Here is a 14491-nt window from a genome sequence, read left to right on the forward strand (position 1 = left end):
TGTATTTGAGCTTTATAATACAATTTTAAATAACATTGAACAGTGAGAATATAACGAAAATACACAATAATTAACAACAACAACAACAACAACAAGATCCATTTGTGGAAAATAAATACATGATCAAATAAGACTGAAGAGTAGTAAAATATAAGTGCACAGAATAAACATGCTATTAATCGACGAGGACATTATGCGACTTAATTACAAAGTAAAAAAAAAGAATTCTAAAATTAATATTCAATGTCAGGATACAAATGATTTGTGCCGTAAACGTGTATGGAAAAATAACAATATACAATGCAATACAAATATACAAATAATTAAAAGCGGTACATGTTTTTCTACTTTTCACAGTGTTATACAAAGTTTTTACTAAACGTACGTTGTAATATTGTTGCTGTTTTTTAAAGAATTGTATGCGTTTTTTTCCTTTCAGTAAATTTTTTCTCCATGAGTCTATATTTTTCCCCAAAACAAGTCTAGCAAAAATACTTATTTTATTACGCACATGACACGAATTATTTTTCCCAGAGCAGAAATACATTTCCCAGGTAACCGTGCAGCTGTGAAGTCGCGTCTCCATGACAGCCGTGCTATTGTTGTCGTCGTTGGTGCTAGTTAGCATCGCAAATCCTCAAATAGTTTAGACTCTAAGAAAGACAGACAGGTAAATATTTGACCACATTCGACATCTATTTGGTGTAGCCAGACTAAACCGACGATGGGTCAAATTATACAAGTGCTGCGGCACCACCTTTCTCTTATAGTGCGCTTGTGTCGCCTTTCATGCAACGCTAGTTAGCTCATTTTCAAGCGTAGCCTCCCCCTCCAGCGTTAGCCGCAGCCCCGTCCAATATTCCAGATCCAGGCTTTTACCTGGTGGGTACCTACAGGGCGACTGGAGGAGATGTTGGAGCTCCCTCTATGCTGTTTGCAGAGAGTCGAGCGAGAGGAGGCGGGAATGAGAGACGTGGTCTGGAGCCCTTGAACCAGAGAGAAAAGAGGATGATTTCACGGTACAACAGGAGACCAGTATCGCATAAACTTGAGATGTGAGTACCAAACTGTTTTTTCCCCCCACTGTGCTCTGTAAACTATATTGAGATCTTTATATAAATTGCTCCACTTTAATCATTGTCTATTTGTTATCAGTTTAATTATCATCATGTAGCCATTTGCTTAGTCACCAGTGTCAGTTTTAGTGGTAGACGAGAAGATTATGCTTTGATTGCCTGCTATAGGTACAGGCCAGTATGAGATTCTAATGGTATGATAACCTTGAGTGAAGTATCACCCTTTCAAAGTATGTGTTAAAGAAGAAAGTATTTAACATGATCCAAGTGGTTTCTTTAAAACAGAGATGCGACAGTTGTTCCTACTACTGTAAGGATAATCCAGTATATGGATTATCAGTAAAAATAATGAGATAAAATGTGATGTTTTTACACAACCATAGGAAGCTGATATTAGCTGCTAAATGCAAATAGCTGAGGCTCCATTAATTTTTATTTATCACACTGGAAATATTTCCAAATAGTCACACTTCTCTTATTTTTATAGTCTTCTTTCATTCAGCTGACATAATGTGCAGCAGCAGGAGGAGGCGATGCAATGCTGTTCTCTCTGCTTCATAGTTTAAGTAACTTTGGTTAGTCTGGCTCTTTTTTTCATGTATCTTATTATAAAGGACTAAACCACAGAGAAGGTATGAAGAAATATGTTTTTTGTTAACCTTTTAAAACTTTTGTGTACTTCAGTAATGGTAATCAGTTTTTATGCACCACATTCTTGGTACAAGTAGTTTGTAGTACTATCTAAAGTGGTGTGAAAGCTTAAGCTAAGTAAAATTATACAATAGCTTTTGAGCTTTTACTTTCATAGTGGAGGTGTTTAATGTCATTTACAAGTTTTATTAGTTCCCAGGGAGATGGTATTGTTTCAGTCCTCCTTTTCCCACCTTTTTTCATGAATTTATGTTGTTTCAGTAGAAGAGAAACACAGCATCTCTCTTATGTCATCATGAAGACAAGCTGTCAGGTTTCATCCTCAAATGCCACGTTGCTGATCATTTCTCAATGTCCCTTCTGTGCAGTCGTGGTTTGTCTCGTAGCAGTCTCGATCACCACCCTCTCCCTGAAGAAGCAGACGATAACAAAACCTCTCCGCATTACCTCCATGACCTGCAGGACGCCGTCTCTGCACACAACAGGTGACCAAGTGCCTGCAGCCTTGAGTTCCCCCCCCTTTAATGTTCAAACCTTTGCACGTCCAGAGCAAGACCAAGGCACAGAACAAGCGTTTGCACTAAGTACGCAAACACAGACACTCTGGATATTTTGTAACTGTACACCGTCTTGAGCAGACAGCCGATTCTCCGAGTTCTCGCCATGTGACACCCAGAAGCAGCGGATTAATTAATATCACATTGCCTCCTTCAGATGTGCAGTCAAAAGGATGAATAATTAGGCAGGCTGTTAGAATATTCTATTAAGTTGACATTTGCTCCTTATTTCCACTTTGATTCTATCACCAGTCACTACTAATTATATTTCCGTAGCCCCAATTACAGAGATTTATTTGGCATTTAAATTTATATTATTAGACCAGTTTTGTTTATTCATGTGAAACATAGAAAAATAAATAGGTTTGGCATAAAAAAGTCTTTGAGCATTATCATAGATTTTGTACCCTATGCACATTTCTTACAGGAGATTCAGTGCCTTGCTTAGTATTTATACTTCTTGAGTGTTGGTGTTAGAGTATTTCACATTTCATCCTCAAACTTCAATGCGTTTCACTAGGATTGTGTTTGATAGACTTACAGAGCGGAGAAGTTGAAGGTTAATGGCACTTTTTACAACTAAACATAGAAGTCTTATGGGCATGGCTTTACCAGCTTTGCACATTTAGAGACTCAAAAAGTCAAAGTAATTCGACCTCCATCAGATTAGTTAGAGAGCATCCATAAAAAAATCAATTTTCATAGCGTCTCGGTTGGATTTAAGTCTTGACTTTGGCTGGTTAAAATAAAAGATTACTGTGTTTTCCATTCAGCTTGCAGACGTCTGCCGCCTCGGACCACTCCGACTGCCCAACCGTTATCTCAGTATCACCCAGCCAGTCCTGGTCCGGTATTCACAGCTCCACAGGAACCGGCATCTCCACAGAAAGGAGCTCCGTTTTCTCTTGGGGCTATGATGTAAGTCTGCTCTTCTTCAGAAAGAAATCTTGGCATGAAATTAAACCCACCCCCAACCTCCCTCCGACCCTGTGAGTTGTAAAAGACGTTCCTTTTTTTGTGTTGAATGCCTTCTCTACAGTTTGTTCTGTTTCTACGCAAGCATGCTGCCACACTTTAATTAAGTCTTACCAGCATTTATCACCTTTTGGAAAATGTGTGGGAAACAGAAACAGTGTCCATGTAATATACCAGATGGCTAATTTGTATGCGAGACCTCATTCTCGTTGCTTTGCTTTCCTGTTCTTTCTACATTAAACCTATTTTCAACTCTTAATGCGTTTAAGAAAAATAATAACTCGCAGCTCTACTCTTTTTCTTCCTATGGCCCTCTATATTTTAATTTCAAATGATTGCTCCACCTGCGACAATCCATAAGAGCTTATTTTCTTAATAAACTCTGCAGAATCCTTGCAGATGGGACCAGAATGCAAAGCAGCAGCTTTCAACAGTAGATTTAGCATACCAGAGCAGAGGGATAAATATCTTCGCCGACTGTGTTTTTGTTTCTGCGTCCCGCAGGAGTTTGACAAGGCGGCGTCGCGGCAGGTGCAGCAGATGTTTGATGAGATCGACAAGGAGCTGTATGAAGGGAGAGGCTGTGGGGGGGGGATACTCCAGGGGCTGCAGGACGAATGCCAGCAGTGGACCACACGCTTTCCACATCTTCGGTAACTTATCTGTTGTTTATCCTTCAGCTCGTAGCTTTTGTTTTGTTTTTAAAGTTTATTTTTTCATTTTCTTTCTGTGTGTGTGTTTGTGTGTCCCTCAGGATCCTGGGGACTCAGCTTTTGTGTCCCACCGACGAGGGCTTCCAGTGGTACGCCACTCCAGGGACAGTCAGTCGTGCCAGCAGCCCGTCAACAGACGGAAAAACTACTGTGAACAGCCAAGGCAAAGAGAAAGGGGCTGCAGAGTAAGTTTTGAAAACACAGACCTACTGGTTTACTGACTGATTGAAGAATTTCAGGCACTTTATCATCTCAGAGGTAGTTTTCTTTTGCTGGTGGTCACATCGGGTTCTTTTTAGCGAATCGAAAATGTTAAGTCTTCTTCATAAGCTCATTCAATCTTTATTCACTATTTACGGCTAAATAGATTTGCCGAGACAAGGTTGACGAGGTTTCTCTGCCAATTTGTTATTTTAAAGCTGTTATAAATATGTCTGGACTGACTCTAGCTCTGTGACCTACATACTCTGCCTTGTTAATTAAGTATTTGGGCCAATGTCATGTTGGATATTTAAAATATACAGATCAGACTCCAGAGTAGTGTGCACAAGGCTGTGACACTATCTCACTAGAACGCTTATAAACTGGGTTGGGGTGATCAGATCAAGTTGCATGTGCATATGCATGATGCACTGCATCAACCCCGAATCTTACCAAGTATTTTTGTCTAGTTTTTAGTGCAAGCATGTTGGTACATTTGAAATAGGAAAAAAGTAACTTATAAGTAACTTTTCAGCAAGAAATATGAGCTAGTTTTAAGTCAGCAATTCAAGTGTACTAAAATAGTTGCTGTGGAAACTAGACCGAAAACACTTGGTAAGATTAAGTGTGTTTGCATTAGCTCTTTTCTGCATCTCAAGATGTGTTTTAAGACTAATTTGCTTTCTTCAATGTTTTTATGCCCGTATTGAGAATCCTGCAAAAATAATTAGAATAATGTTTTCTTTTTTGGGAAAAAAATAGATTGAATATTCAGGGCAGGAAAGCTGCACTGATCAAAGAGTTTGATGACCCTCCTAACAGCGAGCCTAGCAGCTACGACCAGCCGAGAGTGATTGAAGTGGAGGGTGTGATGGAGGAATATCTGGCTTTCGATAGCCGGGACTTGTGAGTTGTCCACATTCATAAATTACACAAATCCCAAGAAGTTCTCCTGTGCAAGTGTTATTTCCTTTGCAGAACAGTAAAACGAGTATTTTCTTTCTCCAAAAGGAATGAGGAGTGTCATGAGGAATACCCGGAGTCTGTTCGGAGGCATCACTGCCTGCCCCCGGTCTCACCGTACCGCTGCCACCGGCAGGCTGTTCTCGACCTGCTGTTTGATGACGTCTGGCGGGAGCTGGTTGGTTGGATGAAAGAGCTGGTTCAACGTCACTGGGAGTGCTGCACCTCCCGTAATGCTAAACGTTTCTACTTTTATGATAAAGTTGAACTTTTACGCATACAGGGTTATTTAAAAAAATAATGGAATTTGATTGCAGTCATCTCAGGATATGTATGGAAGAAGAACCTGAGTGTATGGGAGAATATTTCTGTTTCCAGAACTATTCTTCCTTCCTTGTAACCTTCCTTGTGTTATTCCTCTCTTTCCTTCCTTCCAGTTTTTTATGTTTTTCAAAAATATCTGCCATAAATTTGAGGAATATGGGGAACTTTTGTATTTACTACTTTCATATGACAAAGTTGCAAAGTTGAGTGTGGAAAACTAGGGAATTTTTAAAAGTAACATGTGTTGAAGCCCCATTTATATGTTTATGAATATTAATGTTGATATGTTTTTGGCAGATGACGAAACACTATCTGGGAGCCTGAGCCCTGTGCTGCCAGACGCTCTGAATCCTTTCATGCTGCTCTCCTTGCTGCCCGCCGCGCTTCCAAAACTCGGTCAGAGCCGAGTGCCACCGCTCATGTCTGGACAGCAGCTCCAGGTCAGTGGTTTAAGAAGGTCTAGACATGAGAGGCTGCTTATTTCATAAATGTCAGTCTGAGTTGATCAGAAAACCAATTCTGACTTTTTTTCAGTCTACTTCAATGAAAACAATTTGACATCGACAACCTGGCAAAAACCCCTATTGGACCCCTGATAAAGGAGACTAAAAGCTTTGTTTTATTTAAGCAGCACATCATCACTTTTATTCATTTATTTATGATTTGATTTAGATTTTTTATTATTTGGAGGGAGAAAATATATTCTGTTAAAAGAAAGTTGTTTTTAACTAAATGATCTTTACTGCTCTTATTAACACCATTAGTAATTCCTTTAAGATGTATGCAGCTGAAGCCACAAACACTCCATGTGGGTCCGGTGTGAAACAAAGGGTGAGGGTTTGGATACTTGCCTACTGTTAAGTAGGGTAGAAGATCTGTGATGGTGGTCCTGTTTCTCCTCCACAGGCCCTGGGAACTTTATTATTAGCTCTTTGAAACATCAGAAAAATTAAAACCTCTGCCAGAAAGCTGAAAATGAATGCTCATTGAGTCTCTAAGTAATATAGCAATCCAAAAGAAATGGCTAAATGGTTCACCAATGGCTTATCTCCAAAGCAACTCATAAAGTGTTGTCCTTTTGCAAAAGGGGGGTTGAACAAAGTGTTGTACCATATATTGAGCCAGTGGTGATTATTTACTAAATTGGAGTTTTACTCACTACTGAATAAAATATAGCTAAAATACAGGTTAGATTTTTTGAAAATATTCTACATCAGCTTATGATCCTACCACAAAAGATGGATTTATTTTAAGACTATCTGAACGTCTTTACGGCAGGGGGTGCCAATCAGTTCGGAGAGGTCTGTACTTGAGGCAGTAAGTAAAGCGTTTTCAGTCGGGACGTCTTGTATTCCCCAGAGTTTTCATTCCTGCCTGTTACTCTTCACTTTCTCAGTCAGTCTGTTTCATTCCCTTTATTCTAATGTAGTTTTGGACTTGCTGTTTTTGTATATTTTGCCTTCTTAACTTTGTATTACTCTACTTTCTCCGTTGTTTCTTCTCCACTTTCTCCATATCTGCTTTCTTTCTTCAAACATGCCAATCCTCCCTCCTTCGATCCTTTCTTTTCTAAAGAACACAAAGTCAAGGGGCTCAAAGCACAAGTCCAGATGGAAATCCAAAAAGCAGAAAAGGCCTTCAGCTGTATGTAACTCTCCTGCTTCAAGCCAGAGCAGTAGTGGGATGTGTGCACACCATCTGTAGAAGCTCATTATCCTGAATATCTGTGCTTGTGCCTGTTGATTAACACCAAAGCATCCCCGCTGTTCATCTCTTTAATCATCTTCAACACATTTGTGAGATGCACAGCTTTTTTTAATTTTGATGTTTTTCTTTTTCAATCTTTTTGAAAGTTTACTGAAATTATCCGTTTGGTGTCTTCGCTGCATGATGGCTGTATTTGGAAGTAACTAACTGGGATTCTCCAGGGATTCCTCCCTTTATTTTGTATCCCGCTTCATCGTCTCTGTCCTTAAACCAGGCTTCTCAAAATTTTGCAGGTTCCGCCTGTCTTGTTGTCTCCGCTCAGTCCTGTTTTTCCTATGCTCAGGCTGGCAGGACACCTGCAGGGGCAGCGGCAACGCAGCACAACCTGAACGACCTCATCGTGATTCAAAGCATCCCGCTGCAGCAGAGAAACCTGGCTGTGCTGGAGAGAAGCCAGTAAGAAGACATTTCACCCTTCGCAGAATCCCATTTTGCAGTAGAAGAGTCTCGAACGCGTTTCATTTCTGGTTTAGAGCAGTCGATCAACCGTGCGTCTCTCTGTTCAAACACAGGGATCCGGAGGAGCGCCCGTCCTACAGGACAGTCTCTAGCGCCATCCCTTCCAGCAGACCTCGTCCTCGCAGAGCCCTGGAGCAGAGCTCTTCCTCTTTGTCCCGCCAACTGCAGTCAGCACGCCGCAGAAACCCTCCTCCTCGAAACTTGCTGCCCCTTGTTCCGAGTTTGAGTCAGGCCGGGACAGGAGGATACCTGGACGAGGTTATCCGTGGGACACGACTGTGAGTTGAAGCATTGCAGTAACCCTACTGAACACCCTGCCCCTTTTTTGTTGTGTTTATTTTTTTCATGTAAACAAATGTCACTCGGAGTCATGCCTGTGAGCTATCTTAGCCCGTAAAAATGAGCCGAACTTTGGATGAGACAAATTTTGATCTAATTTTCCAGCCGAAGCAATTAAATCCTTAGCAAGAGAATTAGGATATGTTTGAGCCTAAAAGTCAACTCTGACCGTTTATAAAATGTCAGCGTCACAGAACCGCAGCTGTCATTCTTTTAGCTGGAAACAATTGAACTTTTCAAAAAATCTGAACGTGGTCCACCTCTCTAAAACAGAACCACAGCCAGTGACCGATTAACATCTCCGCTGGTGGCCCTGAGCCGAAACACTCCCCTGCCCCCCATCGGAACCGGAGACACCGAGTCGTCCCATCCAGGGCTGCTGTCAAAACTCACACAGGTACAGATGTCAGCACCACAAATATGGCTGGTGTTATTCATCCCCGACATGTCATACACTGTGTGGAGCTGTGCAAAAATATTCAAGCCTCCTAAACGTTTTCACATTTTGTCACTTCATAACATTAAACTCTAATCAATCAATCAATCAAATTTTATTTGTATAGCACATTTCAGCAGCAAGACATTTCAAAGTGCTTATGGATTAAGCGGTGCTCTGTGAAGTGCTTAAAGCTTAGGACATTACTACATAGCTGTTAATTTTGCCCCATGATGATATGTGTTCGATATTTTAATCCCTGCAGCGTCAGAAAGGCCCTTCCAGCCGCGCCCACAGCGCCATACATGATGAAGCTCAAAGTTCCATACCAAGGGATCGTCACCACATACTAGACATCTTCTCTCGTCCCAACACGACACACACATACAGGGTGAGAGACTTATTTATTTATTTGAATTCCTCAAAGACTGAAACATCACTTCTATATTTTACTGCAGCCTTTAATGTGTTATTTGCATGTTCCAATTGAAGACTGTTGTGATGAACCTCTGATTTTGTCTTTCAGTCAGACACTCCATACCGGAGTTCCTTCACCGTGCTGGACAACATCGGGCAGGGTCGGCCAGGAAGAGCCTCTGTAGGCACAGGTCAGAAACCCAGTTGTTCAAAACCTGGAAGAAGACTAAACACATGGTCTACTTTAGTTGCTCATAGTCTCTTATGCTCCATTACACCGAGCAGTTCAACTCATTTTAAATCACGTATCTCATGGTTGAACTGCGGCTGCGGTCAGGGCTAGTCGATCCTGCATGAATGTGGTCATTCCTTTTCTTCTTGCATCTACACACTTTTTCCTTCCACTCAACCTTCAGTTAATATGTTTCTGTACAACCCTGTGTGAGCAGCTAGCTTCTTTAAAAAATTACTTTTGAGATTTACTGTCCTATTAAGTGACCACTCTTCCAAAAACTACAATTTCTGTATCAAATTTTAATTGTCTTTATGGTAATTTTCTGAGTCTGAAATCTAGGTTTGGGCTGGCTATGTGCCACAATCACCAAATGAACAAAAATTCACTCTCTACTTCTGAATTGTATTCTGAAAGAAATCTGTAATTACTGGGGTGTCTCAGTTAGTTGGAAACTCACTTCACACTAGAGTGTTTTTAATAGCTTTACTTTCTATTAGGGCTGTGTTTAATGACTTCCACATTAATTTGAATGTTTTCCTTCAGACTCTCTGGGAATCGGCGTGACCGGTGTCAGTCTTGGCATCAGCAGCTCATCTTTCTTGGACTCATATCCTCACTACCTGCTGGGGCCCTCGCCCATCAAAGACGAAGAAGAGCCCGAACCACAGAGCCCTGTCGCAGGTCAGTAAAGTAACTCGGCTGAACTCAAGTTAGGTCGTCTTCTGTGTGAAACATTACATTTATGAGCAGCAAAAACAGCTCAGGTTTATCGTCGGCTGTTCCTCCATTTTCCAGCAGCTGCTCCCGTTCCGCCTCGCTCCTTCACCCGCGGTGGCATCTCATCCAGATCCAGCAGGCCTGGCTTGTAGTTTCCCCCCCTTGATCTCAACAGCCTCCCTGCTATCCATCTTTACCTGCATCATCTCTGCCCTCCGTCTTATTTCAAAGTAGTTTGTTTGTGTTAATTAAATTTTTTTAAGGCCTTTTTTTTTTTTTTTGTATTTCAGAAATCACCTTGTGGGCCTGCCAAACATAAAAAGTCTTTGTACAGTATAGGTCATATGTGTGGCAGTGAAAGTTTGATGAGAATGACTATTTACGGGAATATGCTGTATAAAATGGCCTCCTCCGTGTTGCTGTAAATGACTATGCAGGGAAACCTATAAACCATATCTGCTCATAGGACATAAAAAAGCACCTTTTCCTCCCCTCTCTGATGTCAGGGAGCTTTGTACTGTATAAAAATCCAACCGTCCCACATAAAAACAACGCCGTCTCAATGGCTCTCCATAATCAAGGTGCTTTTGCCGGAATTATCCTACAATGTAGGAATATTATAGTATACAGATTATTTGTAAATAACAAAAGGAATTTATTCATGGTCTGAAAAAAGTGGTGTACTTAATATAATTTACTTGCTCTTTGAGCAAAGCCAACTGGTCGTACTTTGACGAGTAACATCAGGGTTAGTGCACAAATAGTTTCTTTACTTATTCCTCACAAGGGAGACAAAGCGACAACCTTTTTTTTTTTCTGCCCCTCAATGCTATTATCTGTTTTGTAATAAAAAATAAAGTGTATAAATTATGTAAACGCATGCATTTATTAATAGAACTTTTACAACATATTACAAGAAATAAGAGGATTTACATGTTTGTGTAGGCTGAAACAGTTTTGCAATCAGTTATCCTTAAAACATTTCTGCTTTTGTCTGAACTGGAATAACAACATAAAAAACTTTCTTTTCTTTTCCCCCCCTCCAAGATTTATTTTTTGGCTTTTTTTCGTTTTTGTGGTTTCGTGCCTTTTTGCGAGTACTTTGCTTCCAGACCTGACATCAAACTGTTGAAATTCCTCTCTCTGGACTGCTGGTTTTTCTGCAAAAATGTGGAAGAGATTAAAGTCAGGCCAACCGAGCAGAACCCATCGCATTTTTTGTAGATAGATGCACGTAGGGACGCAATACCTTTAGCATCATGACAAGGCTCTCCTCATCCTCACCGAGCCCCATTTCTTTCTGCATTTCCTCGGCTTCTTCTCGCTCCCGGTCAGCCTGAAAGATCAGTTACAACCAACGCCGTTAGCGAAATGGAAAGACAATAGAAGTTTACCTCTGCATGTGCATTTGTTACACAAGAACAGGAAACGTTTCAGTTCTCACCCTCTTTCTCCGAGCCCTCTTCTTCGCCTGACTCTCCTTCGTAAAAGCTCGGAAGGCCTCCACTTCTCCGCTCTTGATGGCAGCCTGGATGATGCGGCACAGCCTGGGCTCGTCCTCCTGAGAGCTGCAGAGAGCCGACGCCGTGATGGCATCCATGTCCCCCTCGTGCTGCACGTACAGCCGGATCACGTCCTCCCGCTCTTCGTCGGATCCCTTGTACTTCTTCTCAAATTCGAGGATGTCCTGCACTGTGATCTAGGAGAGGAGACGGCTCACCATAACAGGTAGCATAGTTGTACAAGTCTTGGAGGAGGATTGAGTAAATACTCTACTCGTGTAACCAGATGGAGGAAACATTGCAATGTGAAAATTCATCAGATTCCTAAAAGTTATGTTCATATACAGATTCTTTAGGAAATGTATGAACTCAAGCCTAATTTTGACTCCAGTTTTTTTTTTCTTAATCAGGAGCAAACAAAGCATAAGCAAAATATAACTTATATTTGCAAGTTATATTCTTACAAATATAACTAAGATTTGTTTCTATTTTTGGTGTCGACTGTGGCAGGAACTGTTTGAAGATTTCCCCAAAAAACTACAAACCTAAATTTAAAATAAAGTTGTTTTACCCACAACAAAAGAAAAATAACGCTCCTTAAAATAACGCAAATAACATTTGCACACACAAATAACATTTGCACACACACAAATAACATTTGCACACACAAATAACATTTGTGTGTGCAAATGTTATTGCACACACATTTGATGCAATAAAATGTGTGCTTGTCCTGCAAATTGATTACTGCGATTTATCCAAATATTAGTGGGCATATATGAATATTTCTAGTAGAAAAAATAGAGTGACAACTACTTCTAGCCTTTCAGTATTATTCAAAATGTTTGTTATGGTTACTGAAACATTAAAAAACAACACTTTAATCCATCATAATAACAGAAATTATGATATTGGTGTCTATGAATGATAAAAGTAAGCTAATAATCTATCAGCAGTTTATGCACTCAATGTTTGAGGTTAATAAATACACATATCAGTATTAAAACAGCTTTGATAAATGTCCAGCGGTTGTTTCTGTGAATGTGCCGTATTTTGGGACGTGGCCACTGTTGTACTTCCGTACCTTGGGGAAGAGCAGTCTCCAGTATTCTTCCCAGCAGCGGTCCTGACTGAGGACGTCCGACTCTTCATCCACCAAGCCCTGCTCATCATACACGGCCCTCTGCTCCTTGTCGCTCAGCACCGCATAAAGCTTCCCCAGCACCTACGGGTAAATTTTTACACTAAAATGTAACCGTGAAGCATTGAAACTCGATTCTTAAACGTGTCGGTGCCGCCGCACTGACGGAAAACATGCAATAAATGTGTTTTTTAAGACAGCTAACGTTAGGGTTTTACAGAAGTTATCGCAAATTTAAGTTAGCTTCAGTTAGCTATGCTGGTTCCCAGTTTGCCAGTTTTGAAAGCTGACCTGAAACTTCTCTGTGGCTTGCGGGTCGTCTGGAGCTCTATCTGGATGGACCTTCAGCGACACTTTGTAGTAATTCTTTCGGATGTCTGCCTCACTCGCCTCTTTGTTTGTACCCAGAACCTCGTACAGGTTGGAGGTGTTGAACAGCTCCCGACACCGCTCGAGCAAACCCATCGTAGAAGAACGAGTTCTGGTTTAACCGGGTAAGTTGGTACAGAGTCTAGTTGGCACAGTGTCCACACGATCTAAATCGATTATTTGACGCCAATACTTGAATAATTGCTCAGTATTCTGCGGGTCCTAAGGCGCTAACGTCAGTTTGGCGCGCTGGCCTATCCTTTACATCCGTACGTGCAGAGACGCGCTTACGTAACACTGTACGCGTTCTTTCATTGGTTGTACTCAGAGCCTGCCTTTTTTTTTTACGTAGCATTTGTTTTTGTTTCACCCTTCCTCGGCTCTCCATTATTACACTTTATGGACTAATTAAACTGCTATGTAAAGAAATGTATAATTAGTAAAATATGGAAAAAAAAAATAGAATGATATACGAAATAAATCTAATAATCTCTGAGATTCAAACAATGTAAAGAAAAAAAATGAAGAACAAAATCTAGAGTTACCCCTCATTTCTTTATCCTGACCAAGACATAACCCATTTCAGGTTTGCTAATAGAGTCCAGCAGATTTTTAATCTTTTGCTATTAAATGGCTTCATGATTCCATCAGAGCTTCCAATGTTTTTTGGAAGAGAAACTTGTCCCACAGCATCTATATATGAATTCCTGTCATGTTGTTACAACATGCTGAAAGACCTTTGTTTCTTTTTGACACCACAAATGTAAAATATTAAAACAAAAAGTTTAGAAAAAAGTACATTTTGCATATTGGAAGAACGTTATTAAGAAATCCAGAAAACAATAAATACAGTTGTGATCAAAAGTTTACATACACTTGTAAAAAACATAATGTCATGGCTGTCTTGAGTTTCCAATAAGTTCTACAACTCTTATTTTTCTGTGATAGAGTGATCGGAACACATACCTGTTTGTCACAAAAAACAGTCATAAAGTTTGGTTCTTTCATAAATTTATTATGGGTCTGCTGAAAATGTCACCAAATCTGCTGGGTCAAAAATATACATACAGCAACATTAGTATTTGGTTGCATGTCCCTTGGCCATTTTCACGGCAACTAGGCACTTTTGGTAGCCATCCACAAGCTCCTGGCAAGCTTCAGGTCGAATGTTTGACCACTCTTCTTGACAGAATTGGTGCAGTTCAGCTAAATGTGATGGTTTTCTTGCATGAACCTGTTTCTTTAGCACTGTCCACATGTTCTCAATGGGGTTTAAGTCAGGACTTTGGGAAGGCCATTCTAAAACCTTAATTCTAGCCTGGTTTAGCCATTCCTTTACCACTTTTGATGTGTGTTTTGGGTCATTGTCCTGTTGGAACACCCAACTGCGCCCAAGACCCAACCTTCGGGCTGATGGTTTTAAGTTTTCCTGCAGAATTTGGAGGTAATCCTCCTTCTTCATTATCCCATTTACTTTCTGCAAAGAACCAGTTCCACTGGCAGCAAAACAGCCCCAGAGCATAATACTACCACCACCATGCTTGATAGTATGCATGGTGTTCCTGGGATTAAAGGCCTCAGCTTTTCTCCTCCAAACATATTGCTGGGTGTTGTGGCCAAACAGCTCAATTTTTGTTTCGTCTGACCAC

General features: G+C 40.7%; 2 protein-coding genes across 6 annotated transcripts; one reads left to right on the plus strand and one right to left on the minus strand.

The window, feature by feature from the left end:
- The first annotated feature begins 531 nt into the window (after positions 1–531).
- On the plus strand, positions 532–10700 carry fam149b1 (family with sequence similarity 149 member B1). Of its 5 annotated transcripts, none has more exons than XM_032553077.1 (17): positions 532–1055; positions 2096–2212; positions 3058–3202; positions 3764–3912; positions 4014–4157; positions 4936–5079; positions 5185–5366; positions 5758–5900; positions 6739–6777; positions 7036–7104; positions 7511–7623; positions 7740–7964; positions 8299–8422; positions 8727–8852; positions 8988–9069; positions 9657–9794; positions 9912–10700. In XM_032553077.1, exons 1-17 carry the CDS (start codon positions 928–930, stop codon positions 9980–9982), a joined length of 2139 nt encoding a protein of 712 aa, XP_032408968.1. In that variant the 5' UTR covers positions 532–927; the 3' UTR covers positions 9983–10700. The 5 variants fall into 5 exon arrangements, with proteins under 5 accessions (XP_032408968.1, XP_032408967.1, XP_032408970.1 ...); XM_032553076.1 differs by having other exon boundaries at positions 535–1055; positions 9909–10700; XM_032553079.1 differs by lacking the exon at positions 7036–7104 and having other exon boundaries at positions 536–1055; positions 9909–10700.
- On the minus strand, positions 10698–13122 carry dnajc9 (DnaJ (Hsp40) homolog, subfamily C, member 9). The gene is made up of 5 exons (XM_032553084.1): positions 12765–13122; positions 12417–12557; positions 11275–11529; positions 11080–11166; positions 10698–10990 (listed from the first exon to the last, which is right to left on the minus strand). The coding sequence occupies exons 1-5, from the start codon at positions 12936–12938 to the stop codon at positions 10880–10882; spliced, it is 768 nt and encodes a 255-aa protein (XP_032408975.1). The 5' UTR covers positions 12939–13122; the 3' UTR covers positions 10698–10879.
- Positions 13123–14491: the final 1369 nt, after the last annotated feature.

Source organism: Xiphophorus hellerii, chromosome 22 (genome assembly GCF_003331165.1).
Source record: "Xiphophorus hellerii strain 12219 chromosome 22, Xiphophorus_hellerii-4.1, whole genome shotgun sequence".
NCBI classification, from domain to species: Eukaryota; Metazoa; Chordata; class Actinopteri; order Cyprinodontiformes; family Poeciliidae; genus Xiphophorus; species Xiphophorus hellerii.

What these genes read in the sequence shown, in the direction of transcription:
- fam149b1 (XM_032553076.1), top strand. Translation starts at nt 928, where the DNA reads ATGCTGTTTGCAGAGAGTCGAGCGAGAGGAGGCGGGAATGAGAGACGT. An exon ending in AAAGAGAAAGGGGCTGCAGA is followed by an intron (nt 4,158 to 4,935) that starts GTAAGTTTTGAA and finishes GGAAAAAAATAG; the next exon opens with ATTGAATATTCAGGGCAGGA. An exon ending in GCTTTCGATAGCCGGGACTT is followed by an intron (nt 5,080 to 5,184) that starts GTGAGTTGTCCA and finishes TTTCTCCAAAAG; the next exon opens with GAATGAGGAGTGTCATGAGG.
- dnajc9 (XM_032553084.1), bottom strand. Translation starts at nt 12,938, where the DNA reads ATGGGTTTGCTCGAGCGGTGTCGGGAGCTGTTCAACACCTCCAACCTG. An exon ending in GGAGACTGCTCTTCCCCAAG is followed by an intron (nt 11,530 to 12,416) that starts GTACGGAAGTAC and finishes CTCCTCTCCTAG; the next exon opens with ATCACAGTGCAGGACATCCT. An exon ending in GCCTTGTCATGATGCTAAAG is followed by an intron (nt 10,991 to 11,079) that starts GTATTGCGTCCC and finishes ACATTTTTGCAG; the next exon opens with AAAAACCAGCAGTCCAGAGA.